This window comes from Megascapheus bottae, chromosome 1, assembly GCF_031878675.1.
Source record: "Megascapheus bottae isolate mThoBot1 chromosome 1, mThoBot2.hap1, whole genome shotgun sequence".
Classification (NCBI taxonomy): Eukaryota; Metazoa; Chordata; class Mammalia; order Rodentia; family Geomyidae; genus Megascapheus; species Megascapheus bottae.
In genome coordinates this window covers 31,913,708-31,937,469 of record NC_143509.1, presented here as the reverse complement: position 1 = coordinate 31,937,469, position 23,762 = coordinate 31,913,708, and the positions used below count along the sequence as shown (strand labels likewise).

Sequence of the window (23,762 nt, the reverse complement as noted above, 5' to 3'; positions counted from 1 at the left end):
AACCAAATACAGATATATCCGATATATCAGGTAACAAAGTGAGATACTGTAACAATATGAGATAACCAGGGGACAGCAAAAGAGATGAGAGATAACATAGTACCTTAAGAACAACAATCATTCATTACATGGCTTATGTTTCTGTATCCTAGAGATTCTTTCATTTAGCGTCATACTATATGGCCTTTTGTATCAAGGTTTTGCTCTATTGCAAATCTCTGCTAGGAGAGCCCAGGGTTTCTACTGATTATGACAAATGAGGGAAAACATTGAGCCTAAGTTCCTTTGAGTCTGGCTTACTTCACTTAATATGATTTTTTCTAAGTCTTTCCATTTCCTAACAAATGGGTCGATGTCGTTTTTTTCTGACAGCAGCATAGAATTCCATTGTGTACAAATACCACACCTTGTTGATCCACTTATCAACTGAGGGACATAACTCCTTCATTTTTTGTGTGTTAGTCCTGGGACTTGAACTCAGGGCTTGGACACTCTCCCTAAGTTTCACTTAAAGCTAATGTTCTACCCCTTTGAGCCACAGAGCCACTTCCAGTTTTCTGGTGATTCATTGGAGATCAATGACTTTTGGACTTTTCTGCCTAGGCTGGCTTTAAACTGTGATCCTCCTCATATCTCAGCCTCCTGAGTGGCTAGGCTTTTAGGCAGGGGCCATCACCTAGATGAGATGATTTTCTTACAAATTGCACGAGTAAGAATAAGACCCTGTCAGTTAAACCCATGGAGAGATTACACTTTTCACCCAATTGAGTTATCATTGAGTCATTGGTAAATCACAGACTTCTGAGATAAGGCTAGATTTAAGCTTAATGCCACTTTCTTCTTAAAATTCGGTTAGCTAGATTATCTCCATCATGAAATGGTTCAATCCCATCTGTAAGGTCCAACCTAAAGGGGCTGAAACTCAAATATTCTAAAACACAGAAGAGAGTTATATCTTATTACAAAGGCCCCTTAGTTATGGAACATTCTGGAGCTCAAAAGGTAGAGCTCTACCTTAAGAAAGTCCAAGGACAGTGCTCAGGTTCTGAGTTCAAGACCCAGGACTGGCAAAAAGGCAGGGGATGGGAATGTGTCTTAGTGGTAGAGTGCTTGCCTAGCATGAACGAAGCCCTAGATACAATTCTTCAGTACCACATACACAGAAAATACTGGGAAGTGGTGTTGTGGTTCAAGTGTTAGAGCACTAGTTTTGAGCAAAAGAAGCTCAAGGACAGGGCCCCAACCCTGAGTTGAAGCTCCAGGACTGGCACACACACACACACACACACACACACACACACACACACACACACACACACACAAGTATTTGGTTATCAATATTGGATTTTTTTTTGCCCCACAAATCTGTCCTATTCATGAGGACTATATTTTTCTAGGCCAGTCCTGGGCTTTGAAGTCCAGGCCTGGATGCTGTCCCTGAGGACTTTTTCTCATAGCTAGGGTTCTGCCACTTGAGCCACAGCTCTACTTCTGGCATTTTTATAGTTAATTGGAGATAAATGTCTCACAAATTTTTCCAGCCCAGTTCCTTGCCTGAATGTGTCATTTAAAACATTGACACTTGCAGTGACAATCTAATGGTTGCAAGTTATTTTTAAATTTAAATTCTGTCATTAAAAGATTGGGATTTGGTTTTTACATATTAATGATGGCAGTTTGCTTTCTTAAAATATCTGTCTACTGAGGTATATTTATTTGTTGTTGTTTTTATTTATGCCAGTTCTAGGGCTTGAACTCAAGGCCTGGGCACTGTTCCTGAGCTTTCACTCAAAGTTGATACTCTACCACTTGAACTAAAACTCCATGTTTGATGCTTTAATGATCAATTGGAGATAAAAGTCTCATGGCCTTGCCTTCCTGGGATAGCTTTGAACCACAGTCCTCAGGTCTCAGCCTCCTGAGTAGTAGCTAGGATTTTAAGGAAATGAATGATGAGAGGAAGGGCAAGTAACAACAATCCTAATATTCAAGTCATAGTATTTAATGTACATATGTGAAAATGGAACCAGGTCACAGGAAAACTTCCAGTACCAGGCACTGTACTGACACGTTGAGTAACTTATCAGCCCAGAGCCTACCCCTGACTCCAGGGATTCAGAGGTGCCTCTCACCAAAGGGGGGGCGGGGCTTGACCTTCCTCCATCATGAACTCAAGTTGTCAGATCTTAAATGGACATACTCAGGCAGCAGCAAAACTTTTGCTTCAACCATCTATACAGGGTAAACATGGAAGCTACTCAGAGGCTGGTGATTCTAGCCATTTAGAGAATTAATTAAAGCAGAATCAGAGCCTTCTCTATCTACAAAGCTTGCCTAAGGATTTCCCTGAAACAGAGTTCTTCTAGCTCACCTTGAACTGGGCATCTGCATTCAGTGAATGGCCTCTCTCTCCTCTAGGCTTTTCAGCCCTGGGTGAAAAATTCCTTCCACCCACTAGAGGCACCAGGAATGCTGCAAGAAGTTACTTAGACTCAGCAGCCCAACTTCAGTGCAAACCCCTTTGGTTAAAATATTGATGGATGATGTAAAGCACCTGTGACTATATTATTTGATCACTAAAAGGTGTTCAATACACATTTTGACCTGACAATTGTCTTTCAGTGGTTCGGACTGCACTTGAATGGCATTTTCCTTTATGAATCTGAGTGTGTTCAACACCCATTTGTCCTTTTAATGTTTGTAATTCTACAAAGGGGTTTCAATTGCACAAGGCAGAGTATGAGGTCAATGCATCTTATCAGCTTCACCTCTATTTGTCTTTGAAGCACTGTTGTTTTTGGTCAGTCATGGGGCTTGAACTCAGGGCCTAGGCACTGTCCTTGAGCTTATTTTTTGCTCAAAATAAGCAATATACCAAAGCTCCACTTCCAGTTCTTAAGTGGTTAGTGGGAGGCAAGAGTCTCATGGCCTTTCCTGCCTAGGCTGGCTTTGAACTGGTAGCCTCAGATCTCAGACTCCTGCATAGCTAGGATGACAGATATGTGCCCAGCTGGAGCACTGTTTTAGATAGCATTCCTCTCACCAGCTTTGGCAAGCTTCACATTTTGATAAACATTCATTTGATTTAAATGATTAGTAACATGGCATCACTACTCACAAATCTGGCCTCATAAAGTGCTGTAAGTATAATGGAATGTAAGAAACTGATATTGTTAGAGAACAGGCCATTTTACCATTCCCTTATTATCTGAGGAATATTATCTTGATTTTTGTTTTATTATTTCCTTTTCTTGATTCTGTATCCAATAATGTCCTGTTGTTACTGTTTTATTGTTTGCGTATCACTAAACTGTTCATCTTCATTTGAGTCCCCTGGTTCCAAGGAGAGGCTCAAAAATCTGAATGTAATTTGGAAGATTGGAACTTTTTCTATAACTAGGTCCTAGGTTGTTGTGTTAATTTTGCTTAATGCGTGGATTCCATTTTCTTTCCTTAAGTTATGCGAAGGAAATATGGGTTCAATATTGCATCATTTCAGAGTACAGTTGGATTGCCAAAAGGTCAAAACACAAATAAACAGGGAAGAAATGCAAATACATAGCCTTTTCTTCATTTGTAGACAGGAATAGGAGGAACTTGAAATAATTTTTAATCAGTTATTTAAGTGAAGTTATATACACTTGTTATTCTGGGTCTTGCTAATGTGGTTAGCTTTCAATAGGATAAAAACAGATATTCTGGCTTCACTCAAACCAGTTTTATTGTGCTGGACCTGGAGCTTGAACTCAGGGCCCAGGCACTGTCGCTGAGCTCTCCTTTCCTTTTTTTTTTTAATATACTGGCCCAGGAGCTGAACTCAGAGCTTAGATATTGTCCTTGAGCTTGTTTTCAGCAAGGATGACGCTCGACCACTCCAGCCACAGCTCCACTTGATGGTTTTTTTTCTTAATTCATGATTGGAGAAAATAATGTCATGGATTTTCCTGTCTGGACTAGTACCCAGCTCCAAACCAATTTACTCAGTATATACACACATGATGGTTTATGGGGTTCTTATCTCACTGTTAAGACCACTTTCTTATGATATGTCGTGGCACCTAGAACATTCTTCCTTAAACAACGCACTGGTAGCTCACACCTCTAATTCTAGCTACTCAGAGGCTGAGATCTAAGAATCAAGGTTCGAAGTCATCCAGAGCAGGAAAATCCACGAGACCCCATCCCCAATTAGTCATCTGAAAAGCAGAAGTGGCACTGTGGCTCAAAGTGGTAGAGCACTAGCCTTGAGGACAAAAGGTCAATGACAGTGCCCTGGTCCTGAGTTCAAGCCATAGGAGTGAAAATAAAAGATAGCTAGCCTGCTAGCTAGCTAGATAGATAGATGGCACTCAAACCCCAGGTATCACCTAACCATCATGCTCTCAGTGCAGATACTAAGCATTGCTAACATTCCATCTCAATAACCACAGATTCATTTTTGACATTTTGATAGGGCACTGGTGTAGACAGCCCATCTTCCGTCAGCAGTCTCCCTCAGCTCTTACCAGGCAATATTGCCTCCCATCTCACTCATCCTTCTGTGTGGCTGAGTCTTTAGGTGATGGAGTGGCAGTCCTGTCTCTGCCCTTCAGTGCTGATAGGAATACTGAGGGAGTTGCACACTTCCTCATGCAAACATGGCTGCAGCAGGCCCAGCTATGGTACCAGCCACACAAGATCATTCAGGCTGCAGTTCTGGCCCATTACTGATCATTTATTTTCCTTGAATGTTCCATAGCCCTGCTCCTAATTAGCTAAATTGGCCCAACTTACACAAATCCCTTCCATGCCCCTATTTTGATCAGTGCCAAAAGACAAACAGCAAAGCCTAAAGCCAGGGGGAATCTTATATTCAAGAATGGCTTCTTTATTGTCCTTTAAGAGTTACATGTATCAGCTGGGCACATCAATGTGATTCAGTGTGACACATGTCAATCATGCTGAGTGATAGGAGGCAGTATGATATTTCTATGCATGCATAAAATGATCGGCTCCAGCCATTCCCCTTTCATTCCCAACCAGCACCCATCTCCCCATAATCCACCCAACATCGAACAGCTCACATTCCACTGAAAGGAAAGACTACATGTCACTGGCTGTCCTTTAAGCAGCTTGTTTTAGGAGTAATTCAACTGGTTTTGTGGGAGAATACATTATAAAACATATAGCAATCTATGTCTCTTTGTCTTGTTTTTGTAGGGGTCCTTGGGCTTGAACTCAGGGCCTGAGTGCTGTCCCTGAATTTTTTGTGCTCAAGGCTAGTGCTCTACCACTGAAGCAACAGCTCCATTTTTCATGGACTTTCCTGACCCATCTGGCTTTGAACCCTCATCTTCAAATCTTAGCTTCCTTAGTACCCAGCATTACAACTATGAGCCACCAGTGCCTGGTATCTGTGAGCACACTTTAATATCAGTAATTAAATTAAAGTTTCACTGCTGTGCAACAATGTCATCCACCACTAAATACATTTGACCCTTCCAATCATTTTAAAACGTTCAGATTCCTCTCTACCCTCAACCTGGATATTCTCATTTTCCTTTGAAACATGAAACATGCCAAAGAAACCTGTGCCACAAGCTACTACACACTTAACTGTGATCAGGATTGATTTTCATTTCTTTCTTTTTTTATCAGGGGGCTTACACTCTGGGACTGGGAGCTCTATCTGAGCTCTTCAGCTCAAGGCTACCACCCTACCCCTTGAGCCTCAGCACCACTTCTGGGTTTCTAGTGGTTAATTGGAGATAAGAGTCTCATAGTCTTTGGTGCCCAAGCTGGCTTTGAACGGAGATCCTCAGCCTCCTGAGTAGTTAAGATTACAGTTGTGAGCCACCATGCCTGGCTTTATTTGCATTTCTAATAGTGATTTGTGTGTGTGTTTGTTTTGTGGCTAAGTATGTGAAGCTTGAAATCAGATCCTGGACTCTATCCCTTAGCATTTCCTTTTTAATTTTTATTTTTGCTAAGGCTGATTCTCTACCATGTTAGACACAGCTACATTTCTGGTGATTAAACTGAGATAAGATTCATACCAGTTTAGCCAGGTGTGGTGGCTCAGGCCTGTAATCCTATCTACTCAGGAAGTTGAGATCTGAAGAACCCAGTTCAAAGCTAGCTGGATACTAAAGTCTGGGAGACTCTTATCTCCCATTAACCACTAGCAAATGGGGAGTGGTGCTGTGGCTCCACGGCTAGGGTGGTAGCCTTGAGGTGCAGAGCTCTGGGACAGTGCCCAGGCCCAGAGTTCAAGCCCCTCTACCAAAAATCGAAAAAGGAATCACAGGTTTTCCTGCCCAGTTTCCTTTGAACCACGATCCTCAGATCTCAGCCTCATGAGTAGCTAGGATTACAGGCGTGAGCCACTAAGTTTCACCTTAAAACTCCCTTTTACTTCATTTTCCAAACTATCTTCCGATGGATTGCATTAGGGGATTCGTGCATGGAGTGTCCTCAAGGCATTTTGAATGTCCCTGTTCCTCAGGCTGTAGATGAAGGGGTTCAACATAGGGGTGACCACGGTGTACATCACTGAGGCCACTGCCCCATATCTGGGAGAATGAGATACAGCCGAACTGAGGTACACCCCAAAGCCTGTGCCATAAAATAAACACACAATGGACAGGTGAGACCCACAGGTGGAAAAAGCTTTGTATTTCCCACCTGGAGATGGGAGTTTCAGAATGGAAGAAACTATTTTATAGTAAGAAAAAAGGATGCCAGAGATAGGAAGAAATCCAAAGATGACAACAATAATACACATGATTATGTTGTAAGTTAACGTGTGGGAGCAGGTGAGGTTGAGGACTTGAGAAGGGTCGCAGAAGAAATTGGAAATCACCATATTTTCCATGAAGGTACACTGTAAGGCTATTAAATTATGCAGCAGGGAGTCGAAAATGCTAACTGCACAAGACAGTGCTGCGAAGCAGACACAGAGACGAGGGTTCATGATGACTGAGTAATGCAGGGGGTGACAGACGGCCACAAAACGGTCATAGGCCATCACGGTCAGAAGCATGTCCTCCATGCAGCCAAAAAAGAGGAAGAGAGACATCTGGGTGAGGCAGCCCCCATAGGAGATGGCTCTGCTGAGACTCTGGATGTCCACCAGCATCTTGGGGACGGTGGTGGAGGTGAAGCCGATGTCAGACAAGGAGAGGATGGAGAGGAAGAAGTACATGGGGGTGTGGAGACGGTGGTCAGAGGTGACGGCCAGGATGATGAGCAGATTTCCAAGCATGGTGATCAGGTACATGGACAGGAAGAGCCCAAAGAGGATGGGCTGAAGTTCAGGGTCATCGGAGAGGCCTAGGAAATGGAACTCTGGCAGGTGGGTTCCATTTGGCCCTATGTTACTTGTACTCCTTTAAGAAACAAAATGATCCAGGTAATTTAAAAAATAAATAAATAATAGACACCCAGCCTGCTGTGTATTTTCATTTCAAACAATCCTACCAAGATAGTTATACTACGTTTCCCCTGCCTTCAGCAGTGGTTCTCATTTGTGACTTTGGTTTTTTACATCTTAGAGAGATGTAAATTTGGGCTTATATGTTTTTATATCCAACTCTATACATTTATCAGTGAGACAGTCAAATGATCCATGTTAAACAATGAAGAATAATTCATGTAACACTAACAGAAAGCTGGAAGTGGAAGTGTAGTTCAAGTGGTAAACACTAGCCTTCGATCAAAAGAGCTGAGATTTTGAGGTACGAGACCCTACACTTGCACAAAATAACAACAGCTGCAGCAACAATAAGTGCTTAGGTAAGTAAATAACGAACTATTAACAAAGACATGTATATGATGAAGAATGTCTTTCCCACTTTAAGAAATAATTATTATTTCCAAAGGAAAATACAAGATGAAAGAAGAAATTTTATTTTCTTGTTAGAGTTCTATAAATTTTCCTTTATTAAATTGTTATTGCATCTTCTACTAGAGCCAGGACTATAGTAATTGAAATCAAAGTTAAAGTTTATGGTTTAAAATCAGAAAAGGTCTTTTTCTTGTGAAAATTATCTTCCTGTAGTTTATATACTACATACACTTCATACTCATGCTTCAATTTGAAGCAAAGGGCCCAGTCACTTTTAATCAAAATTGATTGATTATACAATGCCTATCTATATCCATTGAATTTCAAATTTTCATAGAGGTGGTTTAATTAAAAGAGCATGTAATATTATGTAATTAACCATGGATATAGGATTAATACCTCCCAATCTTCAAAAGTTATAAAATATTTCTTAAAATTATTTGAATTAAAAAAATTATGAGATGGAATTGTGTGTGTGTGTGTGTGTGTTTGTGTGTGTGTGTGTGTGTTGGTCATGGGGCTCTTGAGTGACCTTTATCACTCAAGGCTAACACTCTGTCACTCAAGCCACAGCTCCACTTCTGGCTTTTGGTAGTTACCTGGAGATAAGAGTCTCACAGATTTTCTTTCCCAGATTGGCTCTGAATTAGAATCCTCAGATCTCAGTCCCCTGAGTAGCTAGGGTCACAACTGGCACACAGCCTGAAGGCACACTTTTAAGCTGTTTCTAGTTTTCCCATCAGAAATGAATTAAAATCGGATTCAGGACTCTTTTCTGAGACCAAATGGTTCAATTAAATGAATGATGAGTCTATTGGCAGCAGAAATAATGTCTTGATTGGAACAGGAAGTACCTGTGGGCTGAATTACACATGGATGTTTCTCTCTGTGTGTATTCTGGGCCTGTGACTACTTTCCTGTAGTAGGTGCAGCAGGGGAAACCCTTCACCTTTCTCTCATCTCACAAGACCCCACACAGGATGAACACCACGAGGGAGGTGACAGTATAGAAATAGATACTCAGACTGTCAAGGAAATAACTTGTCGGCAGTCAGTCAGATTCCTCCTGATGCTAAGTAGAAAGCCTAATATGAACAGATAACATTTTCTTCCCTAAATTATTTCCAAAGAAAATGAAACTTTCTTCCTTTCATTTAAATACTTTCGTTAAAAAGACTAATTTAAAATACATTATACCAAAGACAATGCTTGTGAATCAAGAAGCTACAGAGAAAATCTAACTTTGGGTTTCTGCGTCTCAAAGTTCACAATAAGTATTTATGATGTGCCCTGGGCTCTGGTGACTCACTGAAATTCTAGCTACCAGGGAAGCTGGTATCTAACGATACAGGTTCAAAGCCAGCCCCGACAGGAACATTTGTGAGATTCTTCTCTCCAATTAACCAAAATAAAAAAAGACAGAAGGCTGTAGCTAAAATGGTAAAACACTAGCCTTTAGTTAAAAAAAATGTTCACAAATAGCAACCAAGTCCTGAGTTCAATCCCTAGGACCATCACACACACACAAAAGAGGGCACAGAAATGGAGAGACATAGGGTAATGAAATGCAGTAGTGATCATCAGTAGACATTGTGTTGAAAACGAACTCTACTTGTCGGCAGGGATGGAAGGGAAAAATTGGGAGAGGATAAGGGAAGATGTGACATTGTCCAAAAAAGAAATATGTTCACTATCTGGTAACTCCTCTGTACATCACCTTTATAATAACAATAACAGTATGTGATTATAGAAACAAAACAAAATTCGGTATACAATGCATCCTGTCATAATCCACCTGTCCCTTATTGCCACTTTTCTTAAACATTTTTGAAGTTCCTAGAATAATTTCTCCCATCATGCATGAAATGTGTCTAAGAAGCAGAAGAGACATTACAAGTAAGCAAACCAAACCCTTGGTGTTTTGTCCTCTGAGGAGCTTCCTTCACCCACACAACCTCTTTTCACACTTACTGGGCAATGCTGTCTCTGAGTGGAGGCATTTGAAGTGTTGAAGAACAAATGATGCCTCTCTGCTTGGTCTGTGGGAAAGCTCAGGCCGTCCTGAGGCCAGATATGAAAATGATGTGAAACCAGAGTCTCCTTCTGTACAAATTCATGGAAGAAACATCTAGAAAGGGAGCCACGTATACCTGGAAAAGATATGCCTGAAAGTCTGGAAACAGGCAGAAATTTTATTGACTTGGAATGCTCTGTGTGCAGACCTCACAATTAGCTGAAGAGTTGGTGTTATTCACATCTCCAAGGGCTTCCCTATATGTCCTTATTTATTCTTAATACAGAAAGAAGGGAAACCCCTAAAGGTTTACAACTTCTTCCTTTACTAAGCAACCATCACTGCATAAGCACTTTTCTCTTGTGTATTTTGTTTCAAAATGTAAATTGGCATTAATTATTTGTCCATTTCTTTTGAGATATTAGCAGGGCTTGAACTCAGGGCATCTTGATCTTGTTCCACTTTCTTGCTCACAACTGGTGCCCTACCACCTGAGGCATGCCTCCAATCTGGCTTTTTCTACAGATATAATATGAAGCATGTTCATTAAGGTATTGTGCAGAGGGGTTACCATTTCATGCATCAGGTGACAAAGTATAATTTCTTTTTTGGAAAAGGTCACTCTCTTCCTTTACTTTTTCCTCAGTCTCACTGGTATTATTAACACCAAGAAAATTGTTAATATGACTTGTTTTTAATATAATTTTATTGTTGTTATTAAGGTATCATAAAGAGAAGCTACCATTTCATAAATCTAGTAATGAGTATAATTTCTTTTTTGGACAATGTCACCCTTTCTTTTGCTCTCCCCCCAGTCCCTTGTATATTTAACACAAGGAAATGTATTGACATGGCTTGTTAATTCATTCATACTAATTAGTAATTAACATGACTCTGAGTGAAAGATCTATACATCACATGATACTCATATATAATCACACCCAATTGCACTTTTTCTCCTCTTGCTCAGAAAACCATCTACCCAAATACTACTCTCCTCTTAAGTCAACTCTGTGTATTCTAAAGGAGAGACAATACATAAGATTGTTCTTTCTGAGTCTCTTAACCCAGTTGTCTATTGTGGTTAAATAGACATCATATATAGCATTCTCACAACGTTTTTGCACATGGTTGTCTGGGTAGCATTACTTACATTTTATTATAAAATGTAATACAACAATCAGTACCAGTTATCATCACAACATTTATCCTGGTCTTCTTGTACTCTGGCTTGTACTCTGGGTCTGTACCTTGTCCTTGAACTCCTTTTTCTCAAGGCTAGTGCTCTACCACTTGAGCCACAGCTCCACTTCTGTCTTTTTCTATTATTAATTGGGAGATAAGAGTCTCACGACTTTCTTGCCTGGGCTGGCTTCAAACTACTCAGCCTCCTGAGTAGCTAGGGTTGAAGGTGTGAGCCACCAGGGCCCTGAAATCACCCCAAATCCTTCATCTTTCCCATAATCAAATTCATACCCATTTTAAATTCTTTACAGTCCTTTCTGTCCCACCCATTGGTATTTCCATTTTTTTTTGCCAATCCTGGGTTTGAGCTCAGGGCCTGAGCACTGTCCTTGGACTTTCTCAAGACTAGAGAGCTCTACCACTTGAGCCTCAGCACCATTTCCAGCTTTTTTCTATGTATATGGTACTGAGAAATCGAACCTGGGTCTTTGTGCATGCTAGGCAAGCACTCTACCGCTAAGCCAAACTCCTGACCCCGGTATTTCCATTTTTTAAATCACAGCTTTAGAGATTTTCTTTTAAGAGGTAGACTGATCCTATAGCAAAGTATCAGCACATCCATGGTCATTGCAGCACTATTCACCATAGGCAACACATGAAATCAACCCATCTTTGTAAACTTATTGTAGCTAAATTGTTTTTTCCCCTAGTGTAGCTGATTGTGTAAATGCATGGATATCTTTCTCTCACATCTCATGATCATACTAACTTGATAGGGATGACTTTGTCTACAATTTCAAGGAATCATTGTATGTCCTGAGAAAAATTGTCAGGTGGTAAGCTGAGCAAAGTCTGAGAAATAGAAGTGACTGGAAATAAAAAGAAGAGGATAGCACAAGGCCATCATTGGCTCAGATCAGAAAGTGAGAGCTCCTCAATTCCTTTCTTCTGGAATGCTAAGAGTCTTTAGGGATGGGCTTCCCTGGAATCAGAATGCAACCAAAAGAAAAGTTGGGGATGCCAAGGGAAGTCATATATGTCTCCACATTAGGAATCTGCCTGACACCTCCTTCTCAACAGATCTATTCCAGCCCAAGAGGGCCTAGAGCTATGTGACATGGATTCCTGCATGAAGGAAGAGTACGGTAACTATATTTGCATTAACATTTTTCTTCTAGACATGGAATCATGCTGACTGAATAAACCAGTAAACATAAGAATACATATATATTCATATGAATATATATATCAGTGCTGAGCCTTGAACTCGGAGCCTGGGTGCTGTTCTTGAGATTTTGTGCTCAAGGCTAGTGCTCTATCACTTTGATCCATAGCACCACTTCCAGTTCTGTGGTAGTTAATTAAGAGTATCACAAACCATTTTGCCTGGGCTGACTTTGAATCACAATCCTTAGATGTCAGCTTCAGACAACTTAAGTGGAAACTATCTCCTAAGGAGAGGAGAGGGTGAGTGGAGATGGTTAATTATCTTTCATATTAGATTTGTGATTAGACTTCCTGCCTGGATCTGTGATGTTAGACAAAACTCCTGTTCATTTGCTTACTTCCTAGGCTCAGATTTGTAATATCCAAGATATGAAATCATCCTAATAAAAAAGAAATGGAAGGGTAGATGAATAAATGTATTTAAGGAACAGACTCCAGCTAGAAAGAAGGTGGACATCTTGTCATTCAAACAAGCCACGGGAAAAATGGATGATATGATATTAAATGAAATAAGCCAGACAAGGAACGATGAGAAAACTTCTCAGAAATGATCAACTTTCCCTAAGTATAATTTCATTTTTCAACTTCTATGGGAAAATTGTGCAGGAGCAATTTCCAGAACCACCTCCTCCTCCAATTTTTCTCTCTCTATTGTCCCCAAGATCAATGCAACAAGCATGTAATCTCAGACACAGAAATGGAGAGTGTTGACCTCATTCCCTCCAGGATGTAATTCATCAAATTTCCCATACCTAATACATTAGCTGTATCACCTCTCAGTTTATACTTCCCAAAACATCATTCCACCTGTCTTTCATATCATATCATTTTACTCTGTCTACATTATAGGAAAGCTATGAAATCTCTTTTCAAATGTTTCCTCATTCTCTCCAGCTTGTACGAGGCTCAGTTCAGTCTCTTCTTCTGTTCTTTCTCCATTTATTGTGTGTGTGTCTGTGTGTTTGTGTGTGTGTGTGTGTGTGTGTGTGTGTGTGTGCCAGTATTGGGACTTGAACTCATAGCCTGGGTATTATCCCTTACCCTTTTTAAACATTCATTTTTAAATCACCTAAGTAATTGTATAAAGGAGGTGTCATTCAACAAAACAGTTCGTGAATACATCTTGATCAGTGTCACTTCCTACATTCCTTAATTTCATGATATATAAAATGAAATCTTGATTGCATGCACTCCATTTTCCTCACCCTTTCCTTAGTCTGCTCCACTTCTGTTGGGGCAATCATTGCCTGAAATACTGATTTCTTGGTGCTTAAATTTTTGGGCATTGACTTAGTCTTTCTTTTTTCTTAAAAAAATATATACTGTTTGAACTCTCCATAGCATCTATTATAATTCAGTTAATTTTTGTGAAAATATTTGCATGCCACACACCTATTTACTTGTACATTTTTAGGCACAATCTATCTACCACGAATGACAGAAGCCAGGCAACATTTATTTCTCTAGGTCTGACTTCAGCTAGTATAGTTCTTTCCAAGTCTTTCCATTTCCTTATGAATAGTACATTATTCTTCTCTTAGCTTGGGACTGGCACTCTCCCACTTGAGCCATGCCTTGATTCTGGTAAATTGGAGATGGAAGTCTCATAGACTTCTCTGCTTAGGCTAGCTTTGAACTGCAATCCTCCAGATCTCAGCCTGCTATATAGATAGGATTGCAGGTGTAAGTCACCAGAGTCCAAAAGAATTTGACATTTTTATGAGCTCCTTGAATTCTAAAAGTCAGAAGGGATTTGGCTGAAGTGACACTAAAGTATAGTTACGTTAGTTTGCTCAAATCATTACAATTATCTTGAGTAAATTAGAGCATCCAGAAAAAGTGTCTTTACTAAAGAGAAGGCTTATTTATTCTTTCTCCCCACTGGTTAGCTTCACTCCAGCATTCATTCTTGTCATGGATACTTGGGTAAGTTGCAAAATTCAGACAATGCTTCTATAAATCTCTCAGAATTTTCCAATGGCAGTTAACAGTCCACTAAGGATTTTTTCTCTTTAAAAAGCACTGGTTTTAGTCAGCACCCATAGCTCACACCTGTAATCCTAGTTACTCAGAGGGATGAAATAGGAGTCTTGCAATTCAAATTCAGCCTCTTCAGGAAAGTTCGTGAGACTCTTATCTCCAATCAACCACCAAAAAACTGGAAATGGAACTGTACCTCAAGGAGTAGAGCACCAGCCTTGAGCAGAAAAAAACTCACTGACAAGAACCTGGTCCCTGAGTTCAAAGCCCAGTACCAGCACTAAAAACAGTATGCTGATTTTGGTTTGATTTACCACCACTGAATGCCTGCCCAAATAATCAGTAAATTGAATTCTGTCTGTTGATACCTCTCTTCTATAAAAGGTACAGCTTCATTTTTGAAAGGAATTTAGTTAATGAAAATTCCAAAAGGGAGACTGTGGATTTGAAACCATCAGACCCTCTCTGCCTCCCAGAGTCTCTGGTCTCCTGTGTGCTCTAATTCTCTCATGCTAATGTATCACTCAGAATAAGAAGAGTTTTTTTTTTATCTTCTAGATTTCCTGGAAATTAGACCACAGGATGCAAGAATGAGAGGGAAGAGGAAATGAATAACATGCAGCAGGAAACATCTTTGGCCTTTTGGGGTTAGAAACACATTCACCTGGGACTTTTCCCCCTCCGTAGCTGTGTGGCTTAATGACTTGCATTGCCCTTGGGAGAGAAATGAAAACTAGCCTATGACTAACAACAGTGTTGATAATTGAACCCTAGGGCCACAGAGACTGCAGATAGTGGATGGTACCAGCCTTACTCTCAATGAATGCTCAGGTCAGAAATCCAGACGCGGTAAATGCCACATGTAGTAACTGGCTACCTAATCAGCTCACCCACCTTTCCTACACATGCATCCTTCACCGTCGTCCTCAGGATCCAGTAAAAATAAGTGAATACTTCACTCCTGAATTTAAGGTAATTCAATGTTCTTCCCCCCCAAAAAAATACTGTAAGAGGTTAAATTTTCTTTTTTTCCTTTGCTTTCCTTTTTATTTTATTATATATTTTGTCAGTCTTGTGTCTTGAGCTCAGGCCCTGAGCACTGTCCTTGGGCTTTCTCAAGCTACAACATCACTTCCAGCTTTTTCTGTTTGTGGTACTGAGGGATCAAACCCAGAGCTTCATGCATGCTAGGCAAGCATTCTACCTCTAGACCATGCTTCTGGCCTGCCTTTTCCTTTTTTAGGTGTTAAGAGATTAAAGTGGGGGTGATGTTAGCCTTTTAAGTTAATTTCGGGTATTAGCTTAATTTATTCCTAAGAAACTCTAATCAGAAAGATAGATGACTGACAGATAAATGAATGAGAAGCTGCACTGATAATACTATTGTATAGTAGATCCAGGTGTAAGAACAGAGGAGCCACTACTTAAAAGGCCAAATTTGAAGTTTTTATTGAAGTGTTAGTGGGTAACATGGAGACACAAGTCATGAAGTTCCCCAAAGGCAACTAACACACTGCTTGTATAGCCCCAAACCCACAAAAGTGGGTGCGTGGAATTAATCTTAACAAAGTAGAAAGCAAATCAGATATGAGCAAAAGCAAAGTAAATTAAAAAAAACAGTAAATTAATAAAAAACACTCAAATCTAACAAAGATGTCAAATATAAGCCAAAACAAATCAAATATGGACACAATTGAGGGAAATCAAGAACCACTCATCTAAGGAGAGTAAGACTTTTCTGGAAGTCTTTTGCCCATTTTTTAATGGGATGGTTGTTACTTTGGAGGTTAGTTTTGGAGTGATTCAATTTTTTGAGTTGTTGATATATTTTAGATATGAGGTCTTTGTCCGTTGTTTGGTTGGTGAAGATCTTCTCCCACTCTGTAGGCTTCCTGATTAGTTTACTAACTATGTCCTTTGCCATACAAAAGCTCTGCAGTTTAATGCAGTCCCACTTATCCAGCCTTTCTCTGATTTGTTGTGATTCTTGGCCCTTATTAAGAAAGTTTTGACCTGTGCCAAGGAGGCCTAGTGTATCTCCTATTCCTTCCTGTAAAGTTTTCAGTGTGTCAGCTTTTACCTCCAGGTCTTTGATCCATTTGGAGTTAATTCTAGTGCAGGGTGACAAAGAAGGATCCAAATTAATTTTCTGCAGGTGCTTAACCAGTTCTGGCAGCACAACTTGTTGAAGAGGCTGTCTTTCTTCCATTCTATTTTTTTTGGCTCCCTTGTCAAAGATTAGGTGGCCATAGGTCTGTGGTTTAATATCTGGGTCCTCAGTTCTATTCCATTGGTCTTCAGGCCTGTTCCTGTGCCAGTACCAAGCTGTTTTGAGAATTATAGCTCTGTAATAGAGTCTAAAGTTTGGAATTGAAATTCCTCCAGCGCTGTTCTTTCTGCTAAGAAGTGTTTTTGCTATACGGGGACTTTTATTATTCCATACGAAATTTTGAATTGCCTCTTCTATTTCTTTAAAGAATAACATTGGGATATTGATGGGTATTGCATTGAATTTGTAGATAGCTCTTGTCAAGATTGTCATTTTCACAATGTTGATTCTGAAGAAGAAACAAAAATGGCCTATAGACACATGAAGAAATGCTCAACATCTCTGGTCATAAAAGAAATGCAAATCAAAACAACTCTAAGATTCCACCTCACTCCAGTTAGAATGGCCAGGATCAGGAAAACGAATGACAACAGATGCTGGAGGGGATGTGGCCAGGAGGGATCACTACTACGTTGGTGGGAGTGCAAACTCGTTCAACCACTATGGAAAGCAGTGTGGCAGTGCCTCAAAAGGCTAAACATAGAACTCCCCTATGACCCAGCAATTCCACTACTTGGCATTTACCCAACCATCCAGAATCAAGGACATACTAAACCCACCAGCACAACAATGTTCATTGCAGCACTATTCACCATAGCAAAGATATGGAACCAACCTAGATGAGTGGATCAAAAAGTTGTGGTATTTGTACACAATGGAATTCTATGCTGCTGTCAGAAAGAATGACATCGCCCCATTTGTTAGGAAATGGAAAGACTTAGAAAAAATCATATTAAGTGAAGTAAGCCAGACTCAAAGGAACTTAGGCTCAATGGTTTCCCTCATTCGTCATAATCAGTAGAAACCTTGGACTCTACTAGCAGAGATTTGCAATAGAGCAAAATCTTGATACATAAGGCCATATAATGTGAAGCTAATTGAAAGGACCTCCAGGATATTGAAACAAAAGCCATATAATGAATGATTGTTGTCCTTAATGTACTATGTTGTCTCTCATCTCCTTTGCTGTCCCTTGGTTATCTCATATTGTTATAGTATCTCACTTTGTTATCTGATATATTGAATTCATTTGTATTTGGATATTTGAAATTTGATAGGGAAGGGGGGAAAACCAAGACGGGTGGGGGGTGTGGGGGGGGAGGGAAATGGGTACCAAGACATGTGAAAGGGTATCAATGTATGTGATTTAATGCACCTTCTATCTGGCAAATATCGTGTAACCCTTTTACTAATTACAATTAAAAAAATTTAATAAAAAAAAGACTTTTCTGGAATTTACCAACTCAAACCACATTGTAAACTAAAAAACATCTTCTGTTATCAAGGCCTTTTACTTCAACCCAGTTACCTTACTTCAATAGATAGCTATATGGTAAAGAGTCTAGATAGCTAAATGATACATAAGCGATAGATTTATAGATCAAAGCTAGACATAGACAAAAATGGGATAGATGACAGAATAGATATTAGTTAGATTATAGAATAGAGAGTAGGTAGATAGATAGATAGATAGATAGATAGATAGATAGATAGATAGATATAGCAGGTAGAATACATAGATGTTAGGATTATATATATATATGCACATTTATATGCACTTATAGATTGATCTGAATAGTACTTGTGAAATAGGGTCATGTGACACAACCCCTGCTGACTCTGAATTTTCAATCGTCCTGCCTCTCCTTCCTGAGTGCTGGGATTATAGGCACATACCACCATGCCTACTTCACTATTAAAAGTTATTGATATGGAATTACCTACATATTTACAAGGTACATGTGGTGATTCAAGCTGTGTACATACCATGAACACATCAGGACAATTAGTAAACCTACCAGCGTGTGCATTTTAGAACTTTTATCTACTGAGCACACTGGAGAATTTTTTTTCAATACGGATTCCAGTCTTGTTGATATGTATATTCTCTTTGCTGGAAAACCAGAGAGCAGTTCCCAGCTGAGCAGACTACAAGAGAGGAGGGTGAGTATTCATGGAGCTAGTAGATCATGGTTCTATGACTCTTACAAACTGCACAGCTAGCTATTATGAAGTATTTTAACCCACTGAGAAGTGAGAATTAAGACACGGAATCATGAAATCACCGTGTGTGTGTGTGTGTGTGTGTGTGTGTGTGTGTGTGTGTGTGTGTGCATGTGTGTGTGTGTGTCTGTGTGTGTGTGTGTTGGCTCGTGGTACAAGGATTTGAAATCAAGGCCTGTCTATTGTACTTTAGGGTTTTCATTGTGGTGGTGGTGGTAGTTTTGTTCAAGGCTAACACTCTTCCTCTTCAACCACAGCTCCATTTCCAGCGTTTTGGCTGTTATTTGGTGATAAGAGTTTCACGGACTTACCTGCCTAGGCTGGCTTTGTTTGAGCTGCAATCTCAGATCTTAGGCTCCTAAATAGTTATGATTACAGGTGTGAGCCACTGGCACCTGGCTGACTTAGATATTTAGAAAAAAAACTCAAAATACAGCACTCTTAAAATCTTCCCTTTTTTGCCAGTCCTAGGGCTTGAACTCAGGGCTTGAACACTGTCCTTGGGTTTTCTCAAGGCTAGAGCTCTACCACTTGAACCACAGCACTACTTCTGGTTTTTTCTATGTATGTGGTACTGAGGAATGGAATCTGGGCCTTCATGCATGCTAGGCAAACACTCTACCACTGGGCCACGCTCCCAGACCAAAGTCTTACTTTTATTCTTTTATTCTCCATCATCAGGCACCATCATCACGGGTTGGAATTTGCTAACAATTCTGCAGACAATGAGTGCAGGCTATAGCATCATAGAAAACTATTTCTAGCAAATACAGATCACCACTGGTGTGGAACTGTCTGTTTCAATGGCTATCAGGCTGCTTAAATTAATATTGAGTAATATAGGAAGCACTGTGTTCAGATAAAGTTTATAATGTATATTATATATAACGTAACACTCTGCTGCTTTTAATTCAGCAGCGGAATTGAATATGATACATATTTATATCTCATGCAAAACAACATAATATTTTATTGTATATCATAATATATAGCATGACATATATAATACATTACATTGCATCTAATGTACAATGTCTGTATATTATATATTGTACATCATGTATTATATATAACTAGGTTACATGTAATATAGAATATATATTTCTAAAATATTGTATATTATATGTATTTTATATGCTATTTTGTGCAAAAATTATTTATTATATAATGTTGTATTTATAGTACAATTTATTCTGTATAATGTATTGTATATTATATAATATATGACATACTTCATATTAATATGTTACATTATATATTACATATAATGATATATATTGGATATAATTAATATACAATTCCATAGATATAATCTCTTATGTATTATTAATGTATAATTATATATCTGCAGTGTGACATGAATGTTTATAGTTGTGTCATGTTGTAGAAAATCTTCCAGAACACCTGTGTAGCTCATCACTATGGTTTCCCTTCAGAAGGAAGGGTCAAGACTGAGAATGTGCAACACGTATTGAGAGCTAGAACAGTGATCTGCACTGTTTCACTCTTTTTGTTTTTTAAAGAGCAAATCAAGTGCACCAGAATATTTGAATGTAAATTTGGACATGCCAGCTGGTGGATGTGAAAGCTCTTCCTTTCCACTCTTCTATCATTTTAGTGATGTCTGCCATACAACATTAAAACACAACAGTAGCTATTCATTTTAAAAGGTCTTTATGTTTTCATAGAGTTCATACCACAGTGGTTATCATGGTCTGAGCTGCTCTTCCCTTTGAATATTGGTGCTTTTAAATTGCATACATCTAGAACTCATTGAGGTATATTTATGTTTACAACTATGTTAAGCACTAAGTTGTTACTACGAAAGGGAAAGACACGGGAGAGATAAAGAAAAATAAAGAGAATACCAAGAGAAAAAAAATTCTGTATGTGTGTGTGTCGTGTGTGTGTGTGTGTGTGTGTGTGTTTCTTTTTTTGGTAGGTCATGGGGCTTGAACTCAGCCTGGGCACTGTCCCTGAGCTATTCAGCTCAAGGCTACCACCCTACCCTTGAGGGAAGCCCCACCTCCCATTTTCTAGAGGTTAGTTGGAGATAACAGTCTCAGGTCCTTTTGTGCAGGGGCTGGCTTTGAACCTTGATCCTCAGATCTCAGCCTCCTGAGTAGCTAAGATTACAGGTGTGTGCCACCGTGCCTGGCTCATTTGTTTTATAACATGTGTCCTCTCTGGTCTTCTCTCCAGCTCTATCAACAACATGAATCCAAGAAACATCTCAGATGCTGAAGAATTTTTCCTCCTGGGTCTCTCAGGTGATCTGGAGCTACAGCCCATCCTCTTTGGGCTGTTCCTGTCCATCTATTTGGTCACTGTACTCGGAAATCTGCTCATCATCCTGGCCATTAGTTATGACCCCCACCTCCACACCCCCATGTTCTTCTTCCTCTCCACCCTCTCCGTCACTGATGTCTGCTTCATCTCCACTACCATTCCCAAGATGCTAGCCAATCTCCAGACGCAGAACAAATCCATCAGTTACCCGGGCTGTCTCACGCAAATCTGCTTCGTCCTGCTTTTTGCTGGCTTGGAAAATGGAATTCTGATCATGATGGCATATGATCGGTTTGTGGCCATCTGTCATCCCCTGAGGTACAATGTCATCATGAACCCTAAATTCTGTGGGATGCTGATCACTCTTTCCTTTCTCATTAGCTTTCTGGATGCCCTTCTCCATACTTTGATGGCACTTCGATTGTCCTTCTGCCCCCATCTGGAAATCCCTCACTTTTTCTGCGAGTTGGCTCATCTCCTCAAGCTTGCCTGCTCCCCCACTCTTATCAATAACATTTTGGTGTATGTGGTGACTGGCCTGTTGGGTGTTATTCCAGTCTCAGGGATAGTTTTCTCTTACATTCAAATCATCTCTTCGGTCCTGAAAATCCCCTCAGCTGGAGGAAAGCATAAGGCGTTCTCCACCTGTGTGTCACACTTAATCATAGTCTCTTTGTTTTATGGGACAGGTTTTGGGGTGTACCTCAGTTCCATGGGTACTCACTCAGACAGTAAAAGCGCCATCGCCTCTGTGATGTACACTGTGGTGACCCCAATGATGAACCCCTTTATTTACAGCCTGAGAAACAAAGACATGGTGGAAGCTGTGAGGAAACTCACTTGTAGAATTGTTTCCTTCCATTGACTGGCAGGTATTGATACTGCTCGATTACAACAGGAATAAATGAATAAATAACAAATGATACAGAACACCCGGCCAACTCATTGGAATGGAGAAAACCAGAAACTGAACAAAATTACAGAATGCAATGACTTGGATCTAATACTATCTTCTAGAGCTCTGTGTACTTTAATCATCTGTTCAGTTCTGCCAAGCTCTGTGTACTCATCTCTGATGCTGACCTTGTAAATCAGTTCAAATACAGTCATGCACTCTGTATATTACATAGTGAGGTTTTGATCAATGATGGAACCTCTCTGTACAAAAGTGTTCCCATCAGCTTCCATTGGAGGTAAAACGACCCTGACAGATGGAGATGTTGCTGGTAGAATTACGCAACTAATAATCAAGATTCCTTTTCCTCATGTCTCAACTCCTGTCCCAGATCCACACACACCTAATAACTTAGAAAGAGCTGATCTGTGCTTTAAAGTCTTATCCTCAAGTAGCCCAACCTGTTCTGATTTAACACAATGAAAAAGAGAAAGTAACCCCTCCCAAACCTAATAAACCAATCACTAAACAGGCAAGGGAGCTAAGAAGAGACTTCTCAGAAGAAGAGGTGAGAATGACAAAGAAACACGAGGAAATGCTCATTATCCCTGGCCATAAAGGTAATGTAACTCAAAACAACTTTTAGGTCAGACACTAGTGGCTCACACCTGTAATCCTAGCTACCCAAGAGGTTGATTTCTGAGAATTCTGGTTCAAAGCTAGCACAGACAGCAAAATCCTGGACTCCTACCTCCAATGAACCACCAGAAAACCAGAAGTAGAGCTGCGGCTCAAAGTGGTAGGGTGCTAGTGTTGAGCACAAAAGTGCAAAGACAGCGCCAAGGTCCTGAGTTCAAGCCCCACAAATGACAACAACAACAGAAACCTCTGAGGTTCCATCTCACCTCAGTAAGATTGGTCAACCTTGCGAATTTGAACAACAACAAATGTTGGTGGATTTCGGGGGAGTGGGAAGGAGCCCTATTGCACTGTTTGTGGGACTGTAAACTAGTACAACCAACCTGGACAGCATTCTGGAGCTTCCTCAAAACACTAAACATATATCTTCCCTGCTCCTGATCAGCTACCCTGAACACCATGATCTAGGATATGACAAGGACACCTGCACATCCATGTCCATTGTCACAATGTCACACTATTCACAGCAGCCAAGCTATGGAAACAGCCCAGATCCCCCACAATTGATGAATGGATTAAAAAAAGCTGTGGTACCTATATACAATGGAATTTTACATAGCCATTAGAAAGAGTACGATAATGTCATTTGTAGGGAAATGGAATGGAACTAGAATAAATCATGCTTGCTAAGATAAGTCAAGACAAAATGTGCATGTTATCTCTGACATGCAGAAATTATTTCTAAAATACACTGGGGTATTATAAATTATACACATAGTGAGAGGAAAAGAGGACACTCTTAGGAGAGAAACACAGAGGTACAATGCCTAAGCACCTCTTCATATTTGTATAAATAATATGCATACCAAGGCAAACTCCAAGATATGGAAACAAGATACCTTCTTTGCTTTCTTTCAGTTGTTAGTTTTTGATGGTTCTGTCTTCTTTATTTTATGCATGGTGTATATGTCTTCAGGAGGGTGGGGAAGGGCTCAGACCTGGAGGGAAAAAAGAGTGAAAAAGTGCAGCGTGGAGCTCACCGGACACTGATGAAAGTGAATTATATATCTCATGGGTGGAGATGGGAGGAAGGAGCTGGGAGAGAGTGAGGGAACCGAAGTCACTGGACGGAAAGAAATGTATTTATTGTCTGACTCATGTAATTGTAATCTCCCTGTGTGTCGCCTGGATAATAACAATAAGTAAATTAACAGTAAGGAACCATGTTCTCTTGGATGGTGAGAAATTGTACAGGTTAGAAAATATAAAAGGATGATATGAAAATATTGCAGTGGTGGGAAAGAAAATGATAAGTGTTCCTTTGATAGCTTGATGGAGATGAGAATGAATGGTGTTTCCATGTGGTAGAACCTCA

The 23,762-nt window shown here is 39.9% G+C and overlaps 2 protein-coding genes across 2 annotated transcripts; one reads left to right on the top strand and one right to left on the bottom strand.

Annotated features, from left to right (window-relative positions):
- Positions 1 to 6,427: 6,427 nt before the first annotated feature.
- On the bottom strand, positions 6,428 to 17,138 carry LOC150068897 (olfactory receptor 7E178-like). The gene is made up of 4 exons (XM_090329531.1): positions 17,112 to 17,138; positions 16,233 to 16,244; positions 9,797 to 9,864; positions 6,428 to 7,367 (listed from the first exon to the last, which is right to left on the bottom strand). Exons 1-4 carry the CDS (start codon positions 17,136 to 17,138, stop codon positions 6,428 to 6,430), a joined length of 1,047 nt encoding a protein of 348 aa, XP_090185657.1.
- Positions 17,139 to 20,779: 3,641 nt separating this feature from the next.
- On the top strand, positions 20,780 to 21,718 carry LOC150068896 (olfactory receptor 7G3-like). The gene has a single exon (XM_090330144.1). It carries the CDS (start codon positions 20,780 to 20,782, stop codon positions 21,716 to 21,718), a length of 939 nt encoding a protein of 312 aa, XP_090186270.1.
- The last annotated feature ends 2,044 nt before the right edge of the window (positions 21,719 to 23,762 follow it).